This window comes from Eptatretus burgeri, chromosome 7, assembly GCF_056783735.1.
Source record: "Eptatretus burgeri isolate ZD-2024b chromosome 7, Ebu_testis_v1, whole genome shotgun sequence".
Taxonomy (NCBI): Eukaryota; Metazoa; Chordata; class Myxini; order Myxiniformes; family Myxinidae; genus Eptatretus; species Eptatretus burgeri.
In genome coordinates, this window is record NC_140967.1 from 61,203,264 (window position 1) to 61,224,255 (window position 20,992).

General features: G+C 43.9%; 1 protein-coding gene across 2 annotated transcripts in view; it reads left to right on the top strand.

Annotated features, from left to right (window-relative positions):
* The window catches only part of LOC147023373 (intermembrane lipid transfer protein VPS13C-like), a 52,011-nt gene that overhangs the window by 15,453 nt on the left and 15,566 nt on the right, over window positions 1-20,992 (top strand). For both annotated transcript variants that reach the window (XM_085888720.1, XM_085888719.1), the window contains exons 8-13: window positions 1,488-1,604; window positions 4,213-4,355; window positions 7,249-7,330; window positions 7,424-7,537; window positions 12,639-12,714; window positions 20,082-20,245. In XM_085888720.1, coding sequence (XP_085744846.1) covers window positions 1,488-1,604; window positions 4,213-4,355; window positions 7,249-7,330; window positions 7,424-7,537; window positions 12,639-12,714; window positions 20,082-20,245 — 696 coding nt within the window. The remainder of the gene's footprint in view (window positions 1-1,487; window positions 1,605-4,212; window positions 4,356-7,248; window positions 7,331-7,423; window positions 7,538-12,638; window positions 12,715-20,081; window positions 20,246-20,992) is intronic.

Consider the following 20,992-nt stretch of genomic DNA (forward strand, 5'->3'; position numbering starts at 1 on the left):
AAAACTCTCCTCAGAGACGATTCTCCCTCACACTAAGCCCTTTTCTTCTCACTCGCACACAAAACTCCCAGCCGCGTTCTCAGACTTACTCTTTTGTCCCCGACTTCCAACTGCTCGATCAGGCTTCTTCTCCCCGGGCAATGTTCCGCCCCCTTGGGAGGCATCTATAATTCCACCCCTGAAGGCATTCATAGCTCCGTCCATTGCGAGGTGACGAACGCTACTCCCCTTGCTCTTGTGCCGAGTCTCCCGGCGCCTCCCCCCCCCCCAGTAGAGGTTGACAGAGGTTATACACACAATTTCCTTTACGATAATCCAGTGTTTCTCAACCTTTTTTGTTCCACGCCACACTTTGATTTTCAAAAAAATCATACGCCCCACCATGATTGGAGACACTACAGTATATACTATACTACATATTAGGAATTCCCCTTGACCAAAAGCGAGTCATAGTGACGTAACAGCGTTGAATTGATCAAGGGCACGCCTTACCGGCGGATTGGCTAACAAGGGTGCGGTGAAGCAGTTTTTAGTTATGACGCTATGAGGCATCAGTCGCAGCTTCAAACTTTTGAAAATTTGAAAGTGCAAAGCTATGAAAGCGATCATATATTGATTGATTCATTAATTCTGAATCCTCATGCCCCACCAAAATATTGCCGTGCCCCACCTTGAGAAACACTGCTATAATCCCTGACTGTTACCATGCACCACCCCCTGTATGGTTGGTGCACATTCAAACGGACAATTCTTACGGACAAAGTTACGTTTTCCTACTTAATACATCAAGATGGCTAGCTACTCGTATACGGACCATGCTACTCCACACATTTCTGTCTGCTCTATGGTGATATCTAACCCCCTGCCCTTCACAAACATAACATTATTTTTCTCACTTTGACAGGCCCCTCCATTTTGGGTGAGAAGCAGAAGGAAAGGAAGACAAATTTACTTGTGCAAAGAGTGCTTTAACCCTTACCCCACCCCCTCTTTTCCTCTCCCCCTCCCCCCTTTCATCCTGATGTCCTTTCCTGCTAGAAATGTCTCACACAGATGGTTTTTTTGGGTGGGGGGGGGGGGAGAAGGAAAGGAGGGCAAAATTTCCTGTGCGAAGAGTGCTTTAGCCTAACCGTTACCCAAGTAAAAAAGGAAATTGTAATACCCTCTACCACCACCACCAGGTGCCCTACGTAGTACACATTTACATGGAGAATTTACACCCTGACCCCCTCACCCCCATGTGAGGCTGCAGCTACATAGCCTATGTTACCCCACCCCCCCCCACCTCCCACACAAAGTTCTATTTGTTCCCAAAGTTTGGAATTTGTAACTTAAAAGATGTGGCCGTGCATTTGGAACAAAGCCACAGAGAAAGAGAAAAAGAAATAAAATGTCATTATGTTTGTAGTGGTATTTTTATAACCCATAAATTCGTTCTGTGCAAGTAAAGGAAAATTTGATTTTTGTGCTTTATCCTTCTCCGTCAGATTGAGAAGTTCCATGAGGACTTGCAGCTGGTTAGCTCAGATCTACCCAATCAGTCTTTCCAAGATGCTACTTCCACCTTGCTCTACCTTGAGTTTTTACATTTCTCTCCATTAAAGGTAAACTCTTCAGAAATCGTTATGTATTTCCCTCATTTGTTATTTTTGAATGAACAGATGTAATTATCCGACTATTAATTTGCAGTTGGTCACTGGCTTTGTTGCCGATACAACTTTTTTTATATTATGCACCCTAGGCATCCAAAAGCGACATACATCAAACAAACAGTTTCAAATGGAGCACCTCACCGCCATTAGAGCATTTGAATTGCATCAGATGTGGCAAGAAATGTGAATTGTTGCTCCCAGCTTGCTGGCTCGATGACCGAAGACTTTATTTGCATTTTTGCAACCTCCATCCCTACCCTGATTAGAATCCCGTGTGGGCACAGACAACTTGCTAGTTAACTGAAAACGCCAAGCTCTTTGTGACTCAATAATTTTGTAATCGTTGATAACTTGATTTGAGTTGAGGTTGATATTGTAATGTGAATTGGATTTTTCAGTCGCTGTAATCAACTTCACTCACATCTGTTGTTGCTTGGGTGATGGTTGTTTTGACCTGTGGAAACCACTGTATTGCTGTCAATGTCCGTGCCCTTAAATCTGTGAATAAGAACCTTTTTCTTAACAGTCGAGTAATTATACTTACAGTCTATTTAGTGACTTAATGGTATCGAATTTTGAGGTTTATTAATATACGAGCATATACAACCTGTCGCTTTGCTGATGGGATATTAAGACAGGAAGGGGGGGAGATGGAGAGGGTGGAGGAGTGAAAGGGGTGGAGGGGTGAGTAAAGGAGGGGAGAGGGAGGAAGGTGGGGGAGAGCAAGGCCTCTCACCACCCATCACTACACACTCCGGGGAGGGGGGAGGGTGCGAGGAGGATTGGGGAGAGAGGGCGTAGTGGGGAGGGGAAGGGGGTGTTCTGGACATGCGTTTGATAGGGGGACTTGAGGGAAAGCTGCCTTGGGGGAATTGTCCCCTTATGCTGACGGTACAGGATTTCAACAAAATTGGGTACGGTAAAACATCACCTTCAAACGGGTCAAACTAAACAACGCCCAGAGACGTCCATGGGGAGTGAAGGGGCTTTGGGAGGAGGTAAGCACGAGGGAAGGGAAGGAAGGCCATTTTCCTTCAATCGTGGAAAAAGCCGTGCCGGTGTTCATGTGATTTATTTAATTTCCACACTTATGATAAGCTTTAGAATATCTTAACCTGAGACAAATTGTGGAATTAATCAGAGCAGCAGTTCCGACTGCTTAAAAAAATACAGATTTAATTTGAGCAATTTGCACATTCTTTGACACCCCTTCTTCTCTGCAATCTCCAGAGAGTTGTCCGGTGGTGGAGGGAGTTTGGGAGGATAACATGAGGGGAGGGGAAGGGAAGGTAGCGTAAGGAGAGGGAAGGGAGAATGGAGGGGAAAGTAGAGGGGTGGGGAGGAAGCATGAGAGGAGTGGGGAGGCAGCGTGAGACGAGGGGAAGGGAAGGCAGGAGGCAGTGAGAGGAGGGGAGGGGAAGGCAGGGTGAGTGTAAGGGAGGCAACTTGAGGGGAAGGGAATAAGAGAGCGTGAGGGGAGGGGAAGAAGGCAGCGCGAGGGGAGTGTTGTTAACCGTGACATCATGGTGAATTGGTATCCCAGCCAAAATTCAACATGTAGAACGCTTTATTCGATCGGTATCAAAATTTTTGAGGGTCATCTCGGGATAAATTGGTCAACTTTAAAAAAAATTATGATGTCATCAGTCATGTGGTTCAGCAGCCATTTCTTTTTCAAAAAAACCTCAAACACCTGAACAGATCGAGGCAAATCTTTACAGGTATGACCACCTATCCATGAGGAACAAAACGCTCCCTTTAACGATGTCGGTCACATAGGTTTTCATTAACGCGATAATTTAAGAACAGCTGAAGGGATCCAAGTCAAACTTGGTACAAGTATGTATAATGATGTGAAGATGAACCGATTAGATTTTGGGGTAAGAGGTCAGACATCATGTTCGGTAAAAATGATGTTACTGCACTAACTAGTGAACCAGTGATGGGATTTTGACAAAACTTGGTATAAGTGTACAGTATGATGCAAAGATGAACTGATTAGATGGTGGCATCAAGAGTAAAAGGTCAAAGGTCAGGGTCCGTGATCGGTTTTCGTTACTGTGTCAAAGGTCATGTCAGGTAAAAATGTGATATTTGAGAACAGCTGAAGGGATTTAAATCAAAGTTGGTACAAGTATGTATAATAATCTAGTAGTGTGGGTGGAGGCATATCTGTCAACTTCACGGTGGCTAAGAGTACCGTTATAGTTTTATTATGACGTTGATCTACTACCATGTATTACAATAATGTGGTCCAGCAAATATTGGGGCAATCGGCCCAGGGGTATGGAATTGTATAAAAATCAAAGAAAAGGCTTCACACACACAACTCTTCTCCAGCCAATCATGGACCAGATATGGTGCCAATGCCCAAAATAATTTCCCCAAGATAAATCAACTGAGATTGCATTTGAAGCTCCAGAGTACATTTATGCATATCTGTAAATTGAGAAATCAATTAGATTTGATTTCATAATTTTGAGATTTTTCAACTTCATTAGTTTCATTCTATAAAGAGCCTTTTGGAAAAGCCTTTTGAAGGAAATGACCTTTTCCACAGCTGCACTTGAGCTTGTCATTGAGCTCAACAGGAGAGAATGAGGGAAACCAGCAAGAACATGAGGCGATTCCCCTGGAGTCCCTTAATCTCCTGCTGCAGAACCTCGGCGCCACACTTGCAGACTCGCAAGACCTGGTTTTCAAGTATGACTTGCTCAACCCTTTTTGAAGATGTTTTGGCAGCATTTACAATGCAATGATCATAGCTGCAATTCTCATGTAATTTTTGTCATGCGTTGTAATCACAAGTCATTATTTAATGTGAAGATCCATAATTGAAAACCTTTACTTTGCTCTACCATGAGCCTTTGTCTGTAAATAAAACAACGAATATTTAATTTATTATTTTACTTATTTTAGAAATGTTTGTTCCTGGGTTTGATTGCCAGCAGAATCTGATCCAACCAAATAAACCAGCAAACGACTGCATTTTTGAGCACTTTATGCTTTGGACAAAGCATTAAGCTCTGTCTTGTCTGTAGTCTCACAATAATGGGTCGAGCACAGGTCTAACTACCGTGCCTCAGTTGGTCACTTCCCCCATATTATCTGTTTGTTAGATGAGCATTGAATGTTTAAGCATTCATGGGCCACCTGAGCCTCAATGAATCTTTAAACTCTGACTTGAGAGTGGATAAGATGTTATAACTTTCTTATTGTAATATTTTTGTCATTGTAATACTGTATTTTTAATTTAGACACGAGCAGGGGAAGCCTGGTGTTGGCTTAGCGGTTAAGGCCCGGTCACACCTTGACGTTTTAGCCAGCGATGGCAACGTGTTAAAATTTATGTAAAACGCTGGCTTACGTTGAACTTTTGATGTTTTTTTTAAAGATTCGGACGTATTCATAGCGACTTGGTCTTATGTATAACGCATTGGTAACTACACAGAACGTTTCGTTGTGTTATAGATAACTTATACCAACGAATGCTGAACCTGTTGTCGGCCTACACAACCGATGCCCAACGATAGTCTAACTTAGGCATAGCGCGTTGCACGCATCGCCGACGATGTCGTGGCGTAGCCTATTAAAAGGCTGACGTACAACGAATCATAACTGCCGTAGAAATGGAAGGGTCAAAATCGCGGTCACACCTTGGCGATCTTGCCAGCGTATGCCGACGTAACAAAAAGTGTGTCTAAAACGTTGGGGCACGTCGAATACGGTATGGGTAAGTTTGGTATGTGCGAGTAGAACGCTAAATACGCTATCATAAGTCGTAGTAAGTAGAGTACGTCAAGAAATTTTGAACATGTTCAAAATTTTACGACGTACTCGGCGTATGACACACGTTCGCATGCGATGGGGATAAGTTTTACACACGATATGTGGACGCTTACACACGTCCACAAAGGCTACTTATAAGCTACTCATAAGTCGAAACACGTCGCGGTAATGTCTTTTTTACGCGAAACTTATTTCTAACTTGTGTTTGACGTGCTTTGAACCAATTCTTTACGTAGCCCCAACACACATCGACGTATGTAGACGTATTCCAATGACGTCTTCCGGTCGACAAAAAAATAAATGAACGTGTTTCTAGGTTACAACTGCCATATAAAGACGTGTTCCCAGCGGTTTTGGGAATTGGTATATAAAAATGGTGTTCATAAAAGGGGAACCCAACAGTGTTTTCGAGTCCTTTTTGAGTCGATGTCCATGTCAGCAGTAACAGTATCAGTATCAGTATTACTATTAATATTAGTATTAGTAGTAGTTTGTTCATGTTGGCAGTAGTAGGTGGGTGTGAGGGGGAGGGTGTGGGTTATGATGGATCATCCTTGCGTCCGCGTGTCCACGGGTAGGTTCATAGGCTGCCACTCAACGATTTAAATGGCTGCATCTCCACTATTGAAAGTAGACGCTTGCGCTCAACAATTGGATTTTTTTTACACTCAACGACTTTTAAACGGTACCACTCAGCTAGTTTCATTGTTTACAATGAACGATTTAAATTGCTGTCACTCGCCTTTGTTTTTTTTTTTTGTTTGTTTTTGACGCTGGGGTTTGGAAATTTGAAACGTTTCTTCTGAACGTGTTAAAACGCTCAAACTCGACTATTTTAAATAGACGCTGCCGATGGACAATTGGAATCATAGCCAAGCTAGACATCGAAGTGTGAACATCCTCGTCATGCCGAAGAAAAGTTTGAAGAATGCTGCAAATAAGTGTCCTGGCCCTGGCCGTGGACGCTGACGCAAGGACGATCCATTATACCGACGTCTTTCAGCCTATGAGTAACTTAAAAGTAACGTCTGTCGACGTGTGGCAACGATCGCGTAACGTGCCAACAACACGTTAATCATAGGTAGGAAATAAGTTTCGGGTACTCTAAACATTACCTCGGCGTGTCTCAACTTATGATTAACTTACAAGTAGCATGTGTTGACGTCTGTCAACGATCGCAGACCGTGCCTACAACTTGTGGCCAGCGTAGCGGAACGTGTGAGTCATACGCCGGCATACGTCGTGAAATTTCAAGCATGAAAAAATTTGAGGACAACCGAAAAGTACAACGTTTAAAGCCAACGTACAACGACGTATGGCAACGTACTACGACGTATGCCAGCGTGCTCTCAATGTTATCAAAACTTACCCATAACGTATTCAACGTGTGCCAGCGTTTTAGAAAAAAATTCAAAAATCGGCATACGTTGGCTAAAACGTCAAGGTGTGACCGGGCCTTTAAGGTGGTTGGCTTGGGACCTGAGGGTCCTGAGTTCGACCCTCTGTTTTTTACCGTTGAATTAACACCAGGTGGGGTTGACTCAGCCTGTCATCCTTCCAAGGTTGACGTAATGAGTACCAGTGCACTGAGGTAATAACCATTCAGGGTAACCTGCGTCGAAGTGGCGACCTGTCCAGGACTGTGCTCCTTGCCGATGAAACTGCCTTGACAGCCCTGTGTGCCTTTACAGCACAAAAGGGATGGTATTATTATTATTATTATTATTATTATTATTATTATTATTATCATGTTAATACTGTATTTACTCTATTTTGACATGTATCTCTGGATGTGTTTCTTTCACAGGATGGCTTGCTTTGAAGTTAAATACCAGTTTTACACTGAAACTGAGCTTATGTGGGCAGTCATCAAGCATTACTCAAACCAGGTATTTATGGTTGTGGTATTATTAACGTTCTGTTTTGGGTGGTTTTGTCATTTTCACCAAATGAACTCATTGAGGATATGTGGATGCCGGCAGTTTCTGCAGCAGCTGTACGTGGTGGTTTTGGGCCTGGATGTGCTGGGTAACCCTTTTGGACTCCTGCGAGGCCTGTCGCAAGGTGTAGAGTCTCTCTTTTATGAACCTTATCAGGTAAACTTTTGAGTCAACGGAGCTTTTATTAGACAGTGTGACTGTTGTACATTTACGAATTTTTAAAGTCAAAAAATAGAAAATTGTGTTGTGCCAAGTAAGATGGAAAAAAATACAATTATCATTCAGTACAGGATTGTAAGTCAAGACCTAATTATGGGCATTTTAACATGTTTTACCATAACTCGATTAAGGTTTGTTTGATAGGAACAAAATTACCCTCTTGAGATAGCCTAGAGCAAGGCGCATTTATGCTTAATTTACATCATACCCCTACGGGTTAAAGGTCCAAGTCAAATGTCGGTCTGGAAAAAAACAAACAAACATGTTTTTGTCATCATCGCTCAATTTTGCCAATGTGGAATCTCAGACTGCTTGGTCTTCCAAGATGTTCTTGCATCGTAATAGTGTACCTGCCCTGACGTTGTTCACCTGATATTTGATTGGTGTCCTTGACCTACTTTTTTCGAATTGTGGCCTAATTAACAAAAAAACACCTTTTTTAACTTGAATAATTTTCCTACAATTTTTATGATGTTGAGTTTTATAGATAGAATGTAGATGGAGACACATTTTTTTTATTCACGCTCTATCCCTAAATGTTGAAGTTCAAGGTCATATGGCAGTCCAAAAAGAATATGGCCATCACTGTTTCATGGCACTGGGAGAGACTTACGTTTGGCGATTGCTTTGTGATCGCAGATATCTTTTCTTTATTTTTGTCAATGCATAATCTTTTGTTCCCCCCCCCCCCCGACAAGATTGAAGAGCATGGTTACAGCGAAAAATGTAATATACTGACAGTGGGGCCACATTTAGACATGAGCAAGGGAATTTTACTAAGATAGGGGAGTAGGGGAGGAAATCATAAGCTTGACAGTGAGGGAGTTGGGTTAGATAGGGTTAATGTGGGGAGAAAATATATTGGTTTGGAATGGGGGATGACATGAAGAGAAGGTGAAGAGATATACTGAAGTCCTGCAGGGAAGAATGAGATTGAACAGATTGAAGAACTTTGTTCCAGAGTTGGAAGAAAAGATAAACAAATGAGTGGAGTTGGTCAAGTGAGCCTGGATTCTTGGAATTTCACGAGAGGTATTTCACTGGCTGAAAGTTTGCATGCTGGAGAAACCTGAGTGGGTCAGGTCAGGTCAGGTATGGGAGCATGTGCCGGAGCAGCGCGTCGCTGCGTCCACTTTCCGCCGGCACTCCAAGAGCCTCCGGCTGGCCACCCCCCAAGCAGATGCCTGGCCCATCCCCATCTCCTTGAGATGTTGATCAATCTGCTGCAACCATGAGGCACGTGGTCAGCCCATTGGCCTCCTTCACTCACGAAGCTCCCTCGCTGAGAGAATCTGGTGAGCAGGATCAGCATCAGGAAAACGAGCCACATGTCCATACAGCCGCAGCTGATGCTCACGGACAATGCAGGTAACAAATCTCATTTTGAGTCTCTCTCAGCAACCAACCACTTGTTGGACACAAAGTCTGACCAGCAACAGCCAAGGATACTCCGAAGAAACCTGGTACCAAAGGAATTAAGTCTCTGTCTCAGATCCCTGGTCAGAGTCCAAGTCTCACATCCAAAGACCAAGACTGGAAGCACCAAGGACCTCAAGACTCAGACTTTTGTCCTCCCTTACAGGTACTGGCAGCGCCACACCCCATGATCCAGTGAATCCATGACTCCCCAGGCCTGACCCAGACGTCTGTTGACCTCTGGTTCACAGCCAGCAGAGACATGAATATCACCGCCAAGGACTGTGAATCTCTCCGTGATCTCAACATCCTCGCCACAAACAGGTGCAGATATGATGGCAGCATCCAAGATGTCATTGAAAGCCTGGATCTTAGTTTTGACCCAGGAAACCTGTAATCCCAGTGGCTCAGACCCCTCATTCAGCACCTCGAGGGCCCCCAAAAGGATATCCAGAGTCTCCACAAAGATGACTGCATCATCTGCAAAATCAAGGTCAGAGATCTTGGCATTCCCAATCGATGCACCGCAGCTTGATCTCTCTGACATCCTCCCCAGAATCCAATCCATACAAGTGCTGAAAAGTGTGGGGGCCAGGACATCCCCAAGAACTCCAGTAACAACTGGAAATAAGTCAGAGATGGTATCACCACATCTCACAGCCCTCTCAGTACCAGAGTAGAGTTCAGACATCAGATTGATCAGTTTTGGTGACACTCCACGAAGACCAAGAATCTTCCAGAGGGCATCCCGATTCACTGGATCAAACGCTTTACAGAGATAAACAAAGGCTGCAACACCCTCTTGTCTGCTTCTGGTGAGGACTCGAAGAGCAACGATACGGTCAATTGTTGACCTCTTTGGTGTAACGCCTGACTGCTCTGGACACTGGTGCTTAAGCAGATGGTGGTGAACCCTATCAAGAATTATCCAAGCAAAGACCTTGCCTGGCACTGAGAACAGTGTCACCCCTTGGTCATTGTTGCAGTCTTGGCGATCACCCTTCCTTTTCCAGAGGGAGACAAGAAGGCCCCTCTTCCAGTCAGTTGGGATTATGCCTGTGTTCCAGGCAGGGCACAGAACTGCATGAAACCACATGAGTACAGCATCTCCACCAGTCTTGAGAAGTTCAGCATGGATGCCACAGGAGCTTTACCTCCATTTCAACCGGTTCACCACAGTCTGTGTTTCCACAAACGAAGGGTCAGCAATTGATTGATTGATTGGAGGGTCAGTTGATTGGAGGCTCAGCAATAGGGATAGTAACACCCCTGACATCCAACTCAGCTGGTGGATCAGCGTGGTGCAGCCGCTCAAAGTAACTGGCCCAGCGGACCTTCACTTCGGACTCCTCTGTCAAGAGCCCACCACCCTCTTTTCTAACTGCAGTACATCCAAGGGATGGGCTTGGAGGAACACAATGCGTGAATTCTCCTGTAAGCAGGATGAAAATCACTTGACCACAGGTGATGCTCTACCCCCTTATAGATTCCTTGCACATAGGCCTCCTTGTCCACCTTTAGTGCACGTACAGTTTTACACTTCCGCTCCCTGAACAGCTCAGCTCTGCCATTCAGCCTGGCCCTGCGACTCTGTTCAATGGTATCCAGTGTCCCTTGAGAGACAAAATTCTTCATCGCCCTCCGGTGATTTCCAAGACATCGACTGGCAACATCAAGGATGCTCGTCTTGAAGGCACTCCACAACTCTTCAGGATCCCCCAAAGCACCCAGACCCCCCAAATCTCCACTCAGCCTGTTTGCAAACTCCTTAGCTACCCTCATTATTGAGCTTGCCAACATCCAGGGTAGGCTGGGATGGTAACATTCTCCTGGATTTTAGCTGCAACTTCAGAGTTGCTGCAACAAGCCTGTGTTCAGTATTGAGGAACTGGGCACTCCGGTCGATCCTGCAGTTCTCAATTATCCTCCAGCGACCATCAACGAGCACATGGTCAATCTCCTCTGTCACACCACCGGCATTGGAATTCCAAGTCCAGCGATGAGCCTGTGAGTGCTGTAACCATGAACCAGCCACCCTAAGTCCATGACTTCTTGCAAAGTCAAGGAACTTGGTGCTATTCCGGTTCACAGTTCCAGACCCATGGGGACCAACACATGTCTTATAACCATCCATATCAGTTCCAATTGATGCAATGAAAACCTCAAAACTAGAAGAGTATCTCGCCTGGGGCACTGATCAACCACAGACTCAAGCGTCCTTCATGACACAGACACATGACACAACCACAGACACAGAATGCATCCTTCATGGTGAGATCAGTCGCCTCAGTCGGAGTATATTCAGAGACCAGGGAAATGACACCCAAGGAGTGACAAATCCTTAGTCTCATAATACGCTCATTGACCGGTGTTACCTCAATTATCATTGGAGTCAGCTTATTGGACACAGCTACAACAACTCCTTGGACATGGTAACCATCAGAGCGACCAGACCAAGAAAAGGTGGAAACACCCGCCATGATCTTTCTGCAATCCGGTCTCCGAGCCTCAGAGAGTGCTGCAATACCGATGTCCAAATGCTTGAGCTCAGATGATAACAGAGATAGGTGATCATTCTCTCTTAGGGATAGGACATTCCAGGCACCCACCCAAAGGGACCGCCTCAGGTTAACCCAAGGAGACTGCCGTCTGGTGGATGACACCTAAGCACCACCCTGACACACACGGCCAAAATCTGACCCTGGAAGGTTACTCCGTCGTTTCCCTCCTATCATCAAAGATTGAGGGTCCTGAAGACTTTGCCGGTAGCTGCACAGGAAGTACTCGCACGGAGTCGGTTTGCAGATTTCATTTTGCTTTTGATATGTTTTGCTGGTGAAGTGTTTTACGGTGGCTGGAGTGCAAATCCTGCCACCAACCTCCCAATAAAAAGTATCCCAACTGCAGGAGGACGTCTGCAGACACAGTTGGCCATTAGATATGGATGGCCGTTGGCTCACAAGAAGCTACTCCGCCCTTTGACAGGTTTTGTTTTTAATCCTGCTGGGTGTCCATATCGTACACCCTCCTCACCAAGAAACTAGGTGGGGGAGACAGTTTAGTCGCTGACAACCCGACCACGAGACAGGTTCGTGCAGGTTTACATGGTACCTATAGCAAGTCACAGATCTAATCTGACCTGACCTGACAGGGCACAAACGGTAGAGGGTGTGAAACAAAGAAGGTGGTTGAAGGTGTGTGTGTGTGTGTGTGTGTGTGTGTGTGTGTGTGTGTGTGTGTGTGTGTGTGTGTGTGTGTGTGTGTGTGTGTGTGTGTGTGTGTGTGTGTGTGTGTGTGTGTGTGTGTGTGTGTGTGTGTGTGTGTGTATGCGTAAGTTTGCTTTCGGCGATTGGCAACAGACTGTAAGTCTAGGCCTTTTTATGTGCCAGTCTGGTGTGGCAGTTCCTCTCTTCTGAGAGGGGATTGTCCCAGCAAGGAATCTGAGAGTGTTTGTGTGTATCCTTTGTCATTTGCATGCCTTGCTTAAAATACAAGTTAGTTTTTATAGTTCAATAATTCATCAACTCTCGTGGTGTCTTTTTTGTCATTACACCCTCTTATGTTTTGTTAAGTGTTGTTGAAAGTGCTTATGGTTCTTTGCTGATTCCTGAAATCCCTCTAGGGAGCCATTCAAGGTCCAGAGGAGTTTGCAGAGGGAATGGCAATTGGAGTGAAAAGTTTCTTTGGCCATGCTGTGGGTGAGTTTAGTTTGGTTGTCTGGTAAGAGGACAGTTTGAATTTTGAAATTCCCAATGCTTTTACTTGCACATTGTCACAATGGAGTTTTTGTTGCTTTCCCTGAGAGGTTTTACCCATGCTTTTCTGCATCTCAGCTGAATTATTATTTGTACTGTGTTTTAGTGTGAGGGTAAGTCTTCGTTTTAGTTAATTTTTTTTGTGTAACTTTGTAACTATACAGATGGAAGAAATTTGAGCACAGGCTGTGTTTTTCTGGATCATAGCAATATTCAGAAACTTCAACGTTTATAAAAAATAAAACCATGTATTGGTAAAGCATGTATGTTCGACAAATGATGAGAAAAATTCATTTTTTTATTCCTTTGCAGCCAAAGGCCAGAGGCATTAATTTTCGGGTTGTCTCCATCCATCTGTCGGTTATTTTGGGGTTTTTTTGGTTACCACGATAATTTGTTGTACTGAAAGTACTGAAGGGATTCCATCCAAATTTGACAAAGTACGGAGTGTAATACGAAGATAAACTGATTATATTTTGGGTTCAACAGGTCAAAGGTCATGTGCCCTTTGAAATCATTTTGCAGACCATAACTCGAGTTTGAAGCATCTGTTGTTGTATAGTACTTTTCTCTTTATCTATCTCACATTGTCTCTCATGTGACCTTTAACTTGTCATGTGACCTTTAATTTAGATCAAATGTTCCAATGGGCTGACGTCTCACGCATGCGGAGGCAAATCCATCGATGCATTCACATTGAGTTATATTTTCTAGTTTAATCACAAAACGAGGATGTCTGTAATGGTACTAGGCTGAGCTTGTTTTTACAACAAAAAAAACACACCGACTTTAGAATGGGGCTGCTGGCAACCCATTGTGTGATGTTGGCCTCAAGACCAGTCAATAAGGACATCCAGCGATGTCACAATTAAATGAATGTCTGAAAAGGTCAATAATGTTTGGAAACACCATTAGAGCAAATAACTGCTGCAACCCTTCTTCACATCCCTTGGGAAGGCCACTAGAGAGAATTAAAAGGAAGTTGTTGCCATTATTGGTGCAAAGCAGCCTCCAAGTGTGCTGGAGTCTGTACAGGAGGGTCTGTTTCCTTAAATCTATGGCAAAGAATGTCCCCAAACATGCTCTGTTGGACTTGAATCAGGACTTCTTGTTGGCCAGGGAAATGTTGTGATGGCATAATTTCTCAAGAAATTGGTAACTGCATGAGAACCGTGGGGTCTGGCATTGTCATCCATGAATCCAGGTCTCGTGAGAAGTGGGGGTTTTCAAAATTTGGAACAACAACACGATCTAAAATGTCGTTATAATACCTTTTGCCTGTCAGGTTACTCTGTGCAATGACAAGGTCAAGTTTGCAATTGTAAAAGGCCGCCCCACATCATAACGGATGTGGCAGCCCCACATCCTTCACCTGACGGGATGGACTCTGCAATGTTCTTGGGTGTATAATAGGGTGTGTTAGATTGCCACCAAACTTGAGTTCTACAATCAGTCACATGCACGATATTTTAGCTCTCATCTGACCATCGAATCTTCCTCCATGATGTGAGATTACACTGTTGACATGCCCAGTAAGCACCATGCCAAGTGGGTTGCTTTGTTCCCTTGGGGAAGAGGAGGGTGTCTTATTGGTATGGTGGCTTTGTAACATGCAGTACAAAGCTGACTGGACAGTTCTCGTGGATAACCTGCGAGGAAGATTCCATGCATGCCGCAACACTGTGTTTGTGTGAAAGGGAATATATCTGACAAGCCTGATCAGAGTTGCATTGTCTCTGTTATAGGTCATGATGAGCCATCCAAATAGAGGGCTGTCTTTGACATCATTGGTTTTCTGATGTTTCTCAACCATCCTGCTGAAAGCAGTTCGATTGAAACAAAGTTGACGTCCGATTCCACTGTTGGAAATCTCAGCATTGTTCAACCCAATAAATTGCCATCTTTTGCCTTCAAGAAGTCTTCCACAGGCCATAGTAACACACTCCGCCAATCTGCAACAATATCGTTACCTTCTCCAAAACTTGACGAGGTGAAAGTTGTTTTTTTTTCCAAGTTCATACCCCTCTCGGGCTTACACATGCTGGATGTGCAAAATTTCCTTGGTCTAATGATGAATGGATAATATAGTCTTTGCATGGTGGGTTCTTCCATTAATGATTGAAAGAAAATTGAGTTTGATTCAATATTTATTTTCTCAGAGCACTATTTTGTAGGCATGCTTAACTGTTTTGGATTTGTTCATTTTAAACTATATATTGAATTTAACCATTTTAAACGATAGACACCAGACTCAGTTGTGTCGTGGATAGAGCATCTGCTTTGAGTCTGGGAGGTCAGTGGTTCGTACCCTGGCTGAGTCGTTCCAGATTTTAAAAATGGTACATGCTGCTTCTTTGCTTGATGCTCAGCATTTAAGAAAGATATAGAAAGTCCGCCTATGAAGTTTGAATGTGGGATCAATGGAACAGACAGGGGTTCGAGGTGGTGGAAATGATGCCGAGAAGTAGGTTTGGAAGTGTTGTGTGTGCAGGAGACCAGGTGGAAAGGAGACAGGACGAGGAGGTTGGTAGGAAGATACAAGCTGTTGCACGTGGGTGGGAATAGGACTGGCGTGGGAATAATAGTATCGCAAGAGATCAGTAAGCAGGTGGTCATTGGAAAGATGGGAAGGATAAAGTTATGGTGTGGGTTACGTCGGTATATGGGCCACACACGGGGAAAGGACTGGGAGGAAGCAGGAATTCAGTGACTCGCTGGAGAGGATGATTGAAATGGTTGAGATGGAGGTGATTCTGTGCATTGCGGTGGACTTTAACGCACATGTGGGAGTAACAGAGCCGGGTGAAGAGGAATGTTTTGGTAAATTTGGTTGGGGAATGAGGAATATAGGGGATCAAGAGTTGGTGGCGCTGTGGTGAAGAATAGGATGGTGTCGATGCAATTTCTCTGAAATTAGAATAATGGGTTTGAGGGTGATAAAACCAATAACAAAATATTGCTTTTTAGAGCTTAGATATAAACATTAGTATATTGTAATGGAAAATGTACTTAAATATGGTATGATATTATGTGTTTGAACAGGTATCTACTTTTGAATATATAATCATATCTCTCCTTTGTATTGAAAGATGTTTTGACCTGCCTAGTAAAAGATATAATAAGCAGGCCGACATTTCAACCAAGCTTGACTTCAGTATACAAAGAAGTGTCGATTATTTAAATATATTTACTTGTTAAGGGATTTTATGAAATGATAGATATAAGGCACCAAAAAGTTGGAATGTGGGTCGGAGAAAATGTCCAGATGTATTCACTAAGCCCTAGTCACTTCGAGATAATATATTTTCCCAGTCTGGGAGAAGCAGACTGACTTTTAACCTACATACTATAGAAATTTATCAAAATGCCCAAAAGAGTTGAAGTTTGATGTCATTCTCGCATTCTGTGCGTTTTTCTGCGCCAGGAGAGGATTAACATGTCTGGATTTGAAATATTTGTTATAACCATTCAACCAGGTCAAGTTGGGGCTGTATGAAGGCCAAAGATAAGCTTCACCTGGAGGATGTCAAGACCTGACAAAGTTGGCGCCAGTGTTTGGCAATAAAAAAAATACTATGTCTCACTGAACACTAGATAAGGAACTGAAATTCTCAATGTATTTCAGAGATCTGGAGCAAGTCTGTGTCCAGGTCCTCCATATGCACATATGTATGTGTTTGTATGTATTTGTTTATGTTGTTTGTTAAATAAATGTTCAAATGTTTTTTTCCCAGTCTGGGAGAAGCAGACTGACTTTTAACCTACATACTATAGAAATTTATCAAAATGCCCAAAAGTTCAGCGTGAACAGAATAACTTAGAAATTTCTTCGACAATGGCCAAAGCTGGTTCATTCTTTCAAAAGCAGGAAAGCCACAAGATTACCAATAAGAATGGACAACATAGAACAGAATTGGATTTATTGGTGGTAAGGAAGTGACAGTTGTGGAGGGTTAAGGATTGTAAGGCAGTGGAAGAGAGAATGTTACCACCGAGCACAAGTATGTGATGTTTGAGGTATCGATAAAGAAATGGAGGGAGGTTAAGAGCAGGGGTTGGAAGATTATTAGCTGGGGGAAGTGTCGGGGAAACATCATCGTAGAGTCCAAGAAGAGGTATAGGGCGAGTATGAGCAACTTAGTAAAGAAGCTAAAGGTTTGGAGAAAGAGTGAAAGAAGTATGGAGAAGCATTTAAGAAAATTGCAGAAGTTTTTTGTGGAAGGATGTCAAGAAAGGGTGCATCATCAAGGGATAGAAACCAGGTATGGTGGATGCAGTTGATGAAAAGAAGGAGGTTTAGAAGAGGATAGAGAAGATCAAGGATAGAGAAAGGCAGCCTGATGCAGGATTTCTGCACCTATATGGGCAGAATAAGAAAGCAGCATGGAGAGTGGTGGATAAGTTGAGGAATGATATCGAAGAGGAGGTGTACACCAAGTTTGAAGAGGATGGTGGGATGAAGATGATGTATAAATTGGCTCGTGACAGGGATGAGGATGGTAAGAATATGAAGGGGAGGGGGGTGGTGATAAAGGATGGTGGTGGAAGGCTAGTGACAGAAAGAGAGGTGGTATTGAAGGTGTGGGAAGGGTATTTCAAAGAGCTGTTGAACCGGGAAAGAAGAAATGGCGAGCTGGAGCTACAGAGTTATGTGGAGTTGGTAGAGCTCACAGAGGAGGAACTGCAGACGGTGTTAAAGAGGATGAAGAAGGGAAGAGCACCAGGTATTGATGAGATGATAATTGCAGTGGGAGAATTAGTCAGTCAGTTGGATTAAGAGGCTGTTGAATTTATGTTTGAGAGAGGGTTCAATTCTGTAGGAGTGGAGGACAGTTAATTGGCCGATATGGAAAGGATAAGGGAGATGTTCAAGATCGGGGAAAGTGCAGGGGCCTTACACTCTTAAGTCATGTAATGAAGGTGCTTGAGAGCATTCTGGATGGGAGGATAAGGAAGAGTGTGGAGATGGAGATCGGAGAAGGGCAGCAGAGGTTTTGTGAAAGGGTAGCGGGATGACGGATGGGAGGTTTGCACCGAGTCAGCTGATAAAGAGATTGGAGATGCAAGGTGAGATGGCATTGGGATTTGTGGACCTGGAGAAGGCCTCCGACACTGTCCCGAGAGAGATGGTGATGGTGACACTGAGATGGATGGGAGTGCCAGAAGCAGAAGTTAGGTTGGTGGAAAGGATGTATAAGAGAATGAAGGAAAGAGTTTTGGTTGGTCCTTTGATGTCTGAGGGGTTCAGCGTGAACATCAGTTTGAAGCAGGGAAGCTTTCGCAGTCCACTCACATTAATCATGATGATGGAGCTGGGAAGCAGGAAGGTGAGCTTGAAGGGTAGTTTCGGGATGATGCTGTATGCAGCCAATATGGCAGTTGTGGTGGAGAGTGGGCGGGAGATGCAGGAAGTACTGGGGGAGTGGAAGGAGGCCTTTGAGAAGCATGGGCTGAAGATGAGTATGGAGAAAACTGAGGTGATGTTGGTGGGGTAGCAGAGAAAAGAAATGAATATCAGGTTAGAGGAGAAGGAGATCAGATGGGGAAATAGGTTTGAGTATCTGGGAGGAGCAGTGACTGGGGGTGATAAGTCAAGTCAGAGGTGCAGAGGAGGATTCAGGTGGGTGTGAATGCATCGAGGAGGGTGTAATGAGTAATGGAAGACAAACGTATCAAGGAAATTGAAAGGGAAGGTTCTGATATCATGTGTAATGCCGGCCTACCTTTATGGTCTGGAGCCGGTGGCACTGACAGAGACAGCAACATTGGCTGCATGTTTGCGAGTACAACTGGGTCAGGAGGATTGCGGGAGTGAAGAGGGTGGATAGAAAGAGGAGAAGATTGGTGTGCAGATGAGCTTGATGGGGAGAATGGTGAAATGCCAGGTGAGATGGGCTGGACACTTGGTGCGGATGGGGGGAGAGAGAAGGGCAAAGAGAGCGGATAGGTTGAGAGAGCAAGGTAGGAGGAAAAGAGGTGGACCATGGTTGAGATGGGAGGATTGTGTGAGGAGGGATAGCAATAAGGAAGGGGTGGTTGTGGAGTGGAGAGAGTTGGCTGAGGACAGAGGGAGGTGGAGGAGTATCTTGGTCAAGGCAGGGCGGAAGCTTTGTGCCATCCTGAGGCCATGGACCCTCATCCCTTATAAAGGGAAGAGAAGATGAAGAAGAGCATGGACAAACAACCATAGGTTGGTTATAATAGCACAGGCTTTGATGGGCCATAATGACCTCCTCCTGGACGAAGTTCCTTGTGAGGGAACTCGTATTATTATTATATACTAGCAAAAAGACCCATCCCCATTGACGAGTGGGAAATGTTCAGGTGATTCTATCAATTAAATTATTTCTTAGCCTGGTGTTTGCTTCGTGGTTCGGGTGGCTGGCTTGGGATCTTTGGATCCTGAGTTTGAGCCCTGTTGGCTACTGAATTAACACTAGGTGGGGTTGACTCAGCCTGTCATCCTTCCTCGGTAGGCAAAATGAGTACCAGTGCACTGGTACAGGGGCACAGCATCAGCGGCACAGTCACACCCCAAAGAAAATGATAGCTACCTAGCAGCCAAGCTGCCATACACAAGAAGAAGATTAAAAAGAGGAAGAAGAAGAAGAGTTATTTCTTGGACTTTAAAAATAGGAAGAAGAAGAAGAGTTATTTCTTGGACTTTAAAAAGATTAATTATGTTGCACTCTTGGTTTCACTCAGAGCCAAAGCTCTGAGCTACTTATACCACCCACTCATCCTCAGGTCACCTACTTGGCCATGTATGCTCTCCCCCTGCAGTATGTTTTTTTCAAACCGTCACAAGGTCAACAATTAGGCACAACCAGCAATGGAATAAATGCTGACATTTACTTGATGCCACGTCAGGATTGAGTTGTTTCCTCCACCCCCAACCCCTTGCCCCTTTGGATATTGGTTTTTCATGCCACAATGTTGTGCTCTATACTTTTTCTTCTTGATATTGAAAGAAATCACACCCATGTCCAAAGGAAGCGGTTCAGTTTGGCATTTTAAGTATGAAATAGGCAAAAGCCTAGAAATGAACGAAACCTATTAGAATTACCCTTTAGAACCCTTCAGAATTACCCTTTAGAATTACCTTTCAGAATTACCTTTCAGGATTACCCTTGAAAACCTTCTAGAATTTCACTTTAGAACCCTGTATAATTAAACACAGTGGGTTGGAAAGGTTGTTCTTCTTCATTTTTGATGGAAGGACGGACATACCAAAATATTGAAATAGCTTCACCGCATAAAAATCACTTTTCCTGTGGAGGTTGGTCGTGAAATTATTTTAACCATTTCAGGTGGAGCTGCTGGTGTCGTCTCTCGCCTGACGGGCACCGTCGGTAAAGGACTGGCTGCCATCACTATGGATGAAGAATTCCAACAAAAGCGCCAGGAAGACAAGAACCGACAGGCTCAGAACTTCAAGGACAACCTGGCTCGTGGTGGGAAAGGTCTTCTGCAGGTAGCGATTACGATGATATCTCACTTGGATGTAACTTTAAGGTTAAAGGCAAAATTATTTTTCTTTACACAGTTATTTATTAAATGGGAAGCAGGTAAGATGATTCATTGTACTTATGTTTTTTAAAGTTAGATGTATCATTGTCTCTTTTCTATATTTTAATGGGGAGACGAGGAATACTAGTCTTGGTAAAGATGAGTAATGAACTGCATTGGCAGAGAAGACAATGGATTTTTCCATTCAAGAGCAGAGAAAGTGCAGTTTTACTGCTGTCAGGTTTTGGGAATTGCCCTTAATCGGAGCAAAACAGTGAAGTGCACGTTGAGGGAATATTATAAAGGAAAATAGGGATAACATAAAACTTCAGTAGTTAAGGGAGGGAGGAAGATGGCAAGGGTCGGTCAGGCAGTGGGACGAGCAAAGCAGTGGTGATGTAATTGAGCATCAGGGGTCAAAAACACTATCTCTATGGTCGATGTGAAACGTCAGGAGAAACATCTATCTCTTCCTTTATAGTCCTCCCTTGATCTGCATTTCATTTTTTTGCTATGATGAAGAGCAACACCCCGAAACGTCAGCCTCATTTTGTTTCTTAGGGCAGTGAACTTATGCTTTCTCAATTCTGATTTGTGAAAATTCATTGAATGTAAAATGTACACCCTTCTAAAAAGTCTAGTTGTAACCATAGTTTAATTGTCTCATGAAGATGAATGTCTTGTGGATTAGTTTCCTCAAAATAAATTTTAC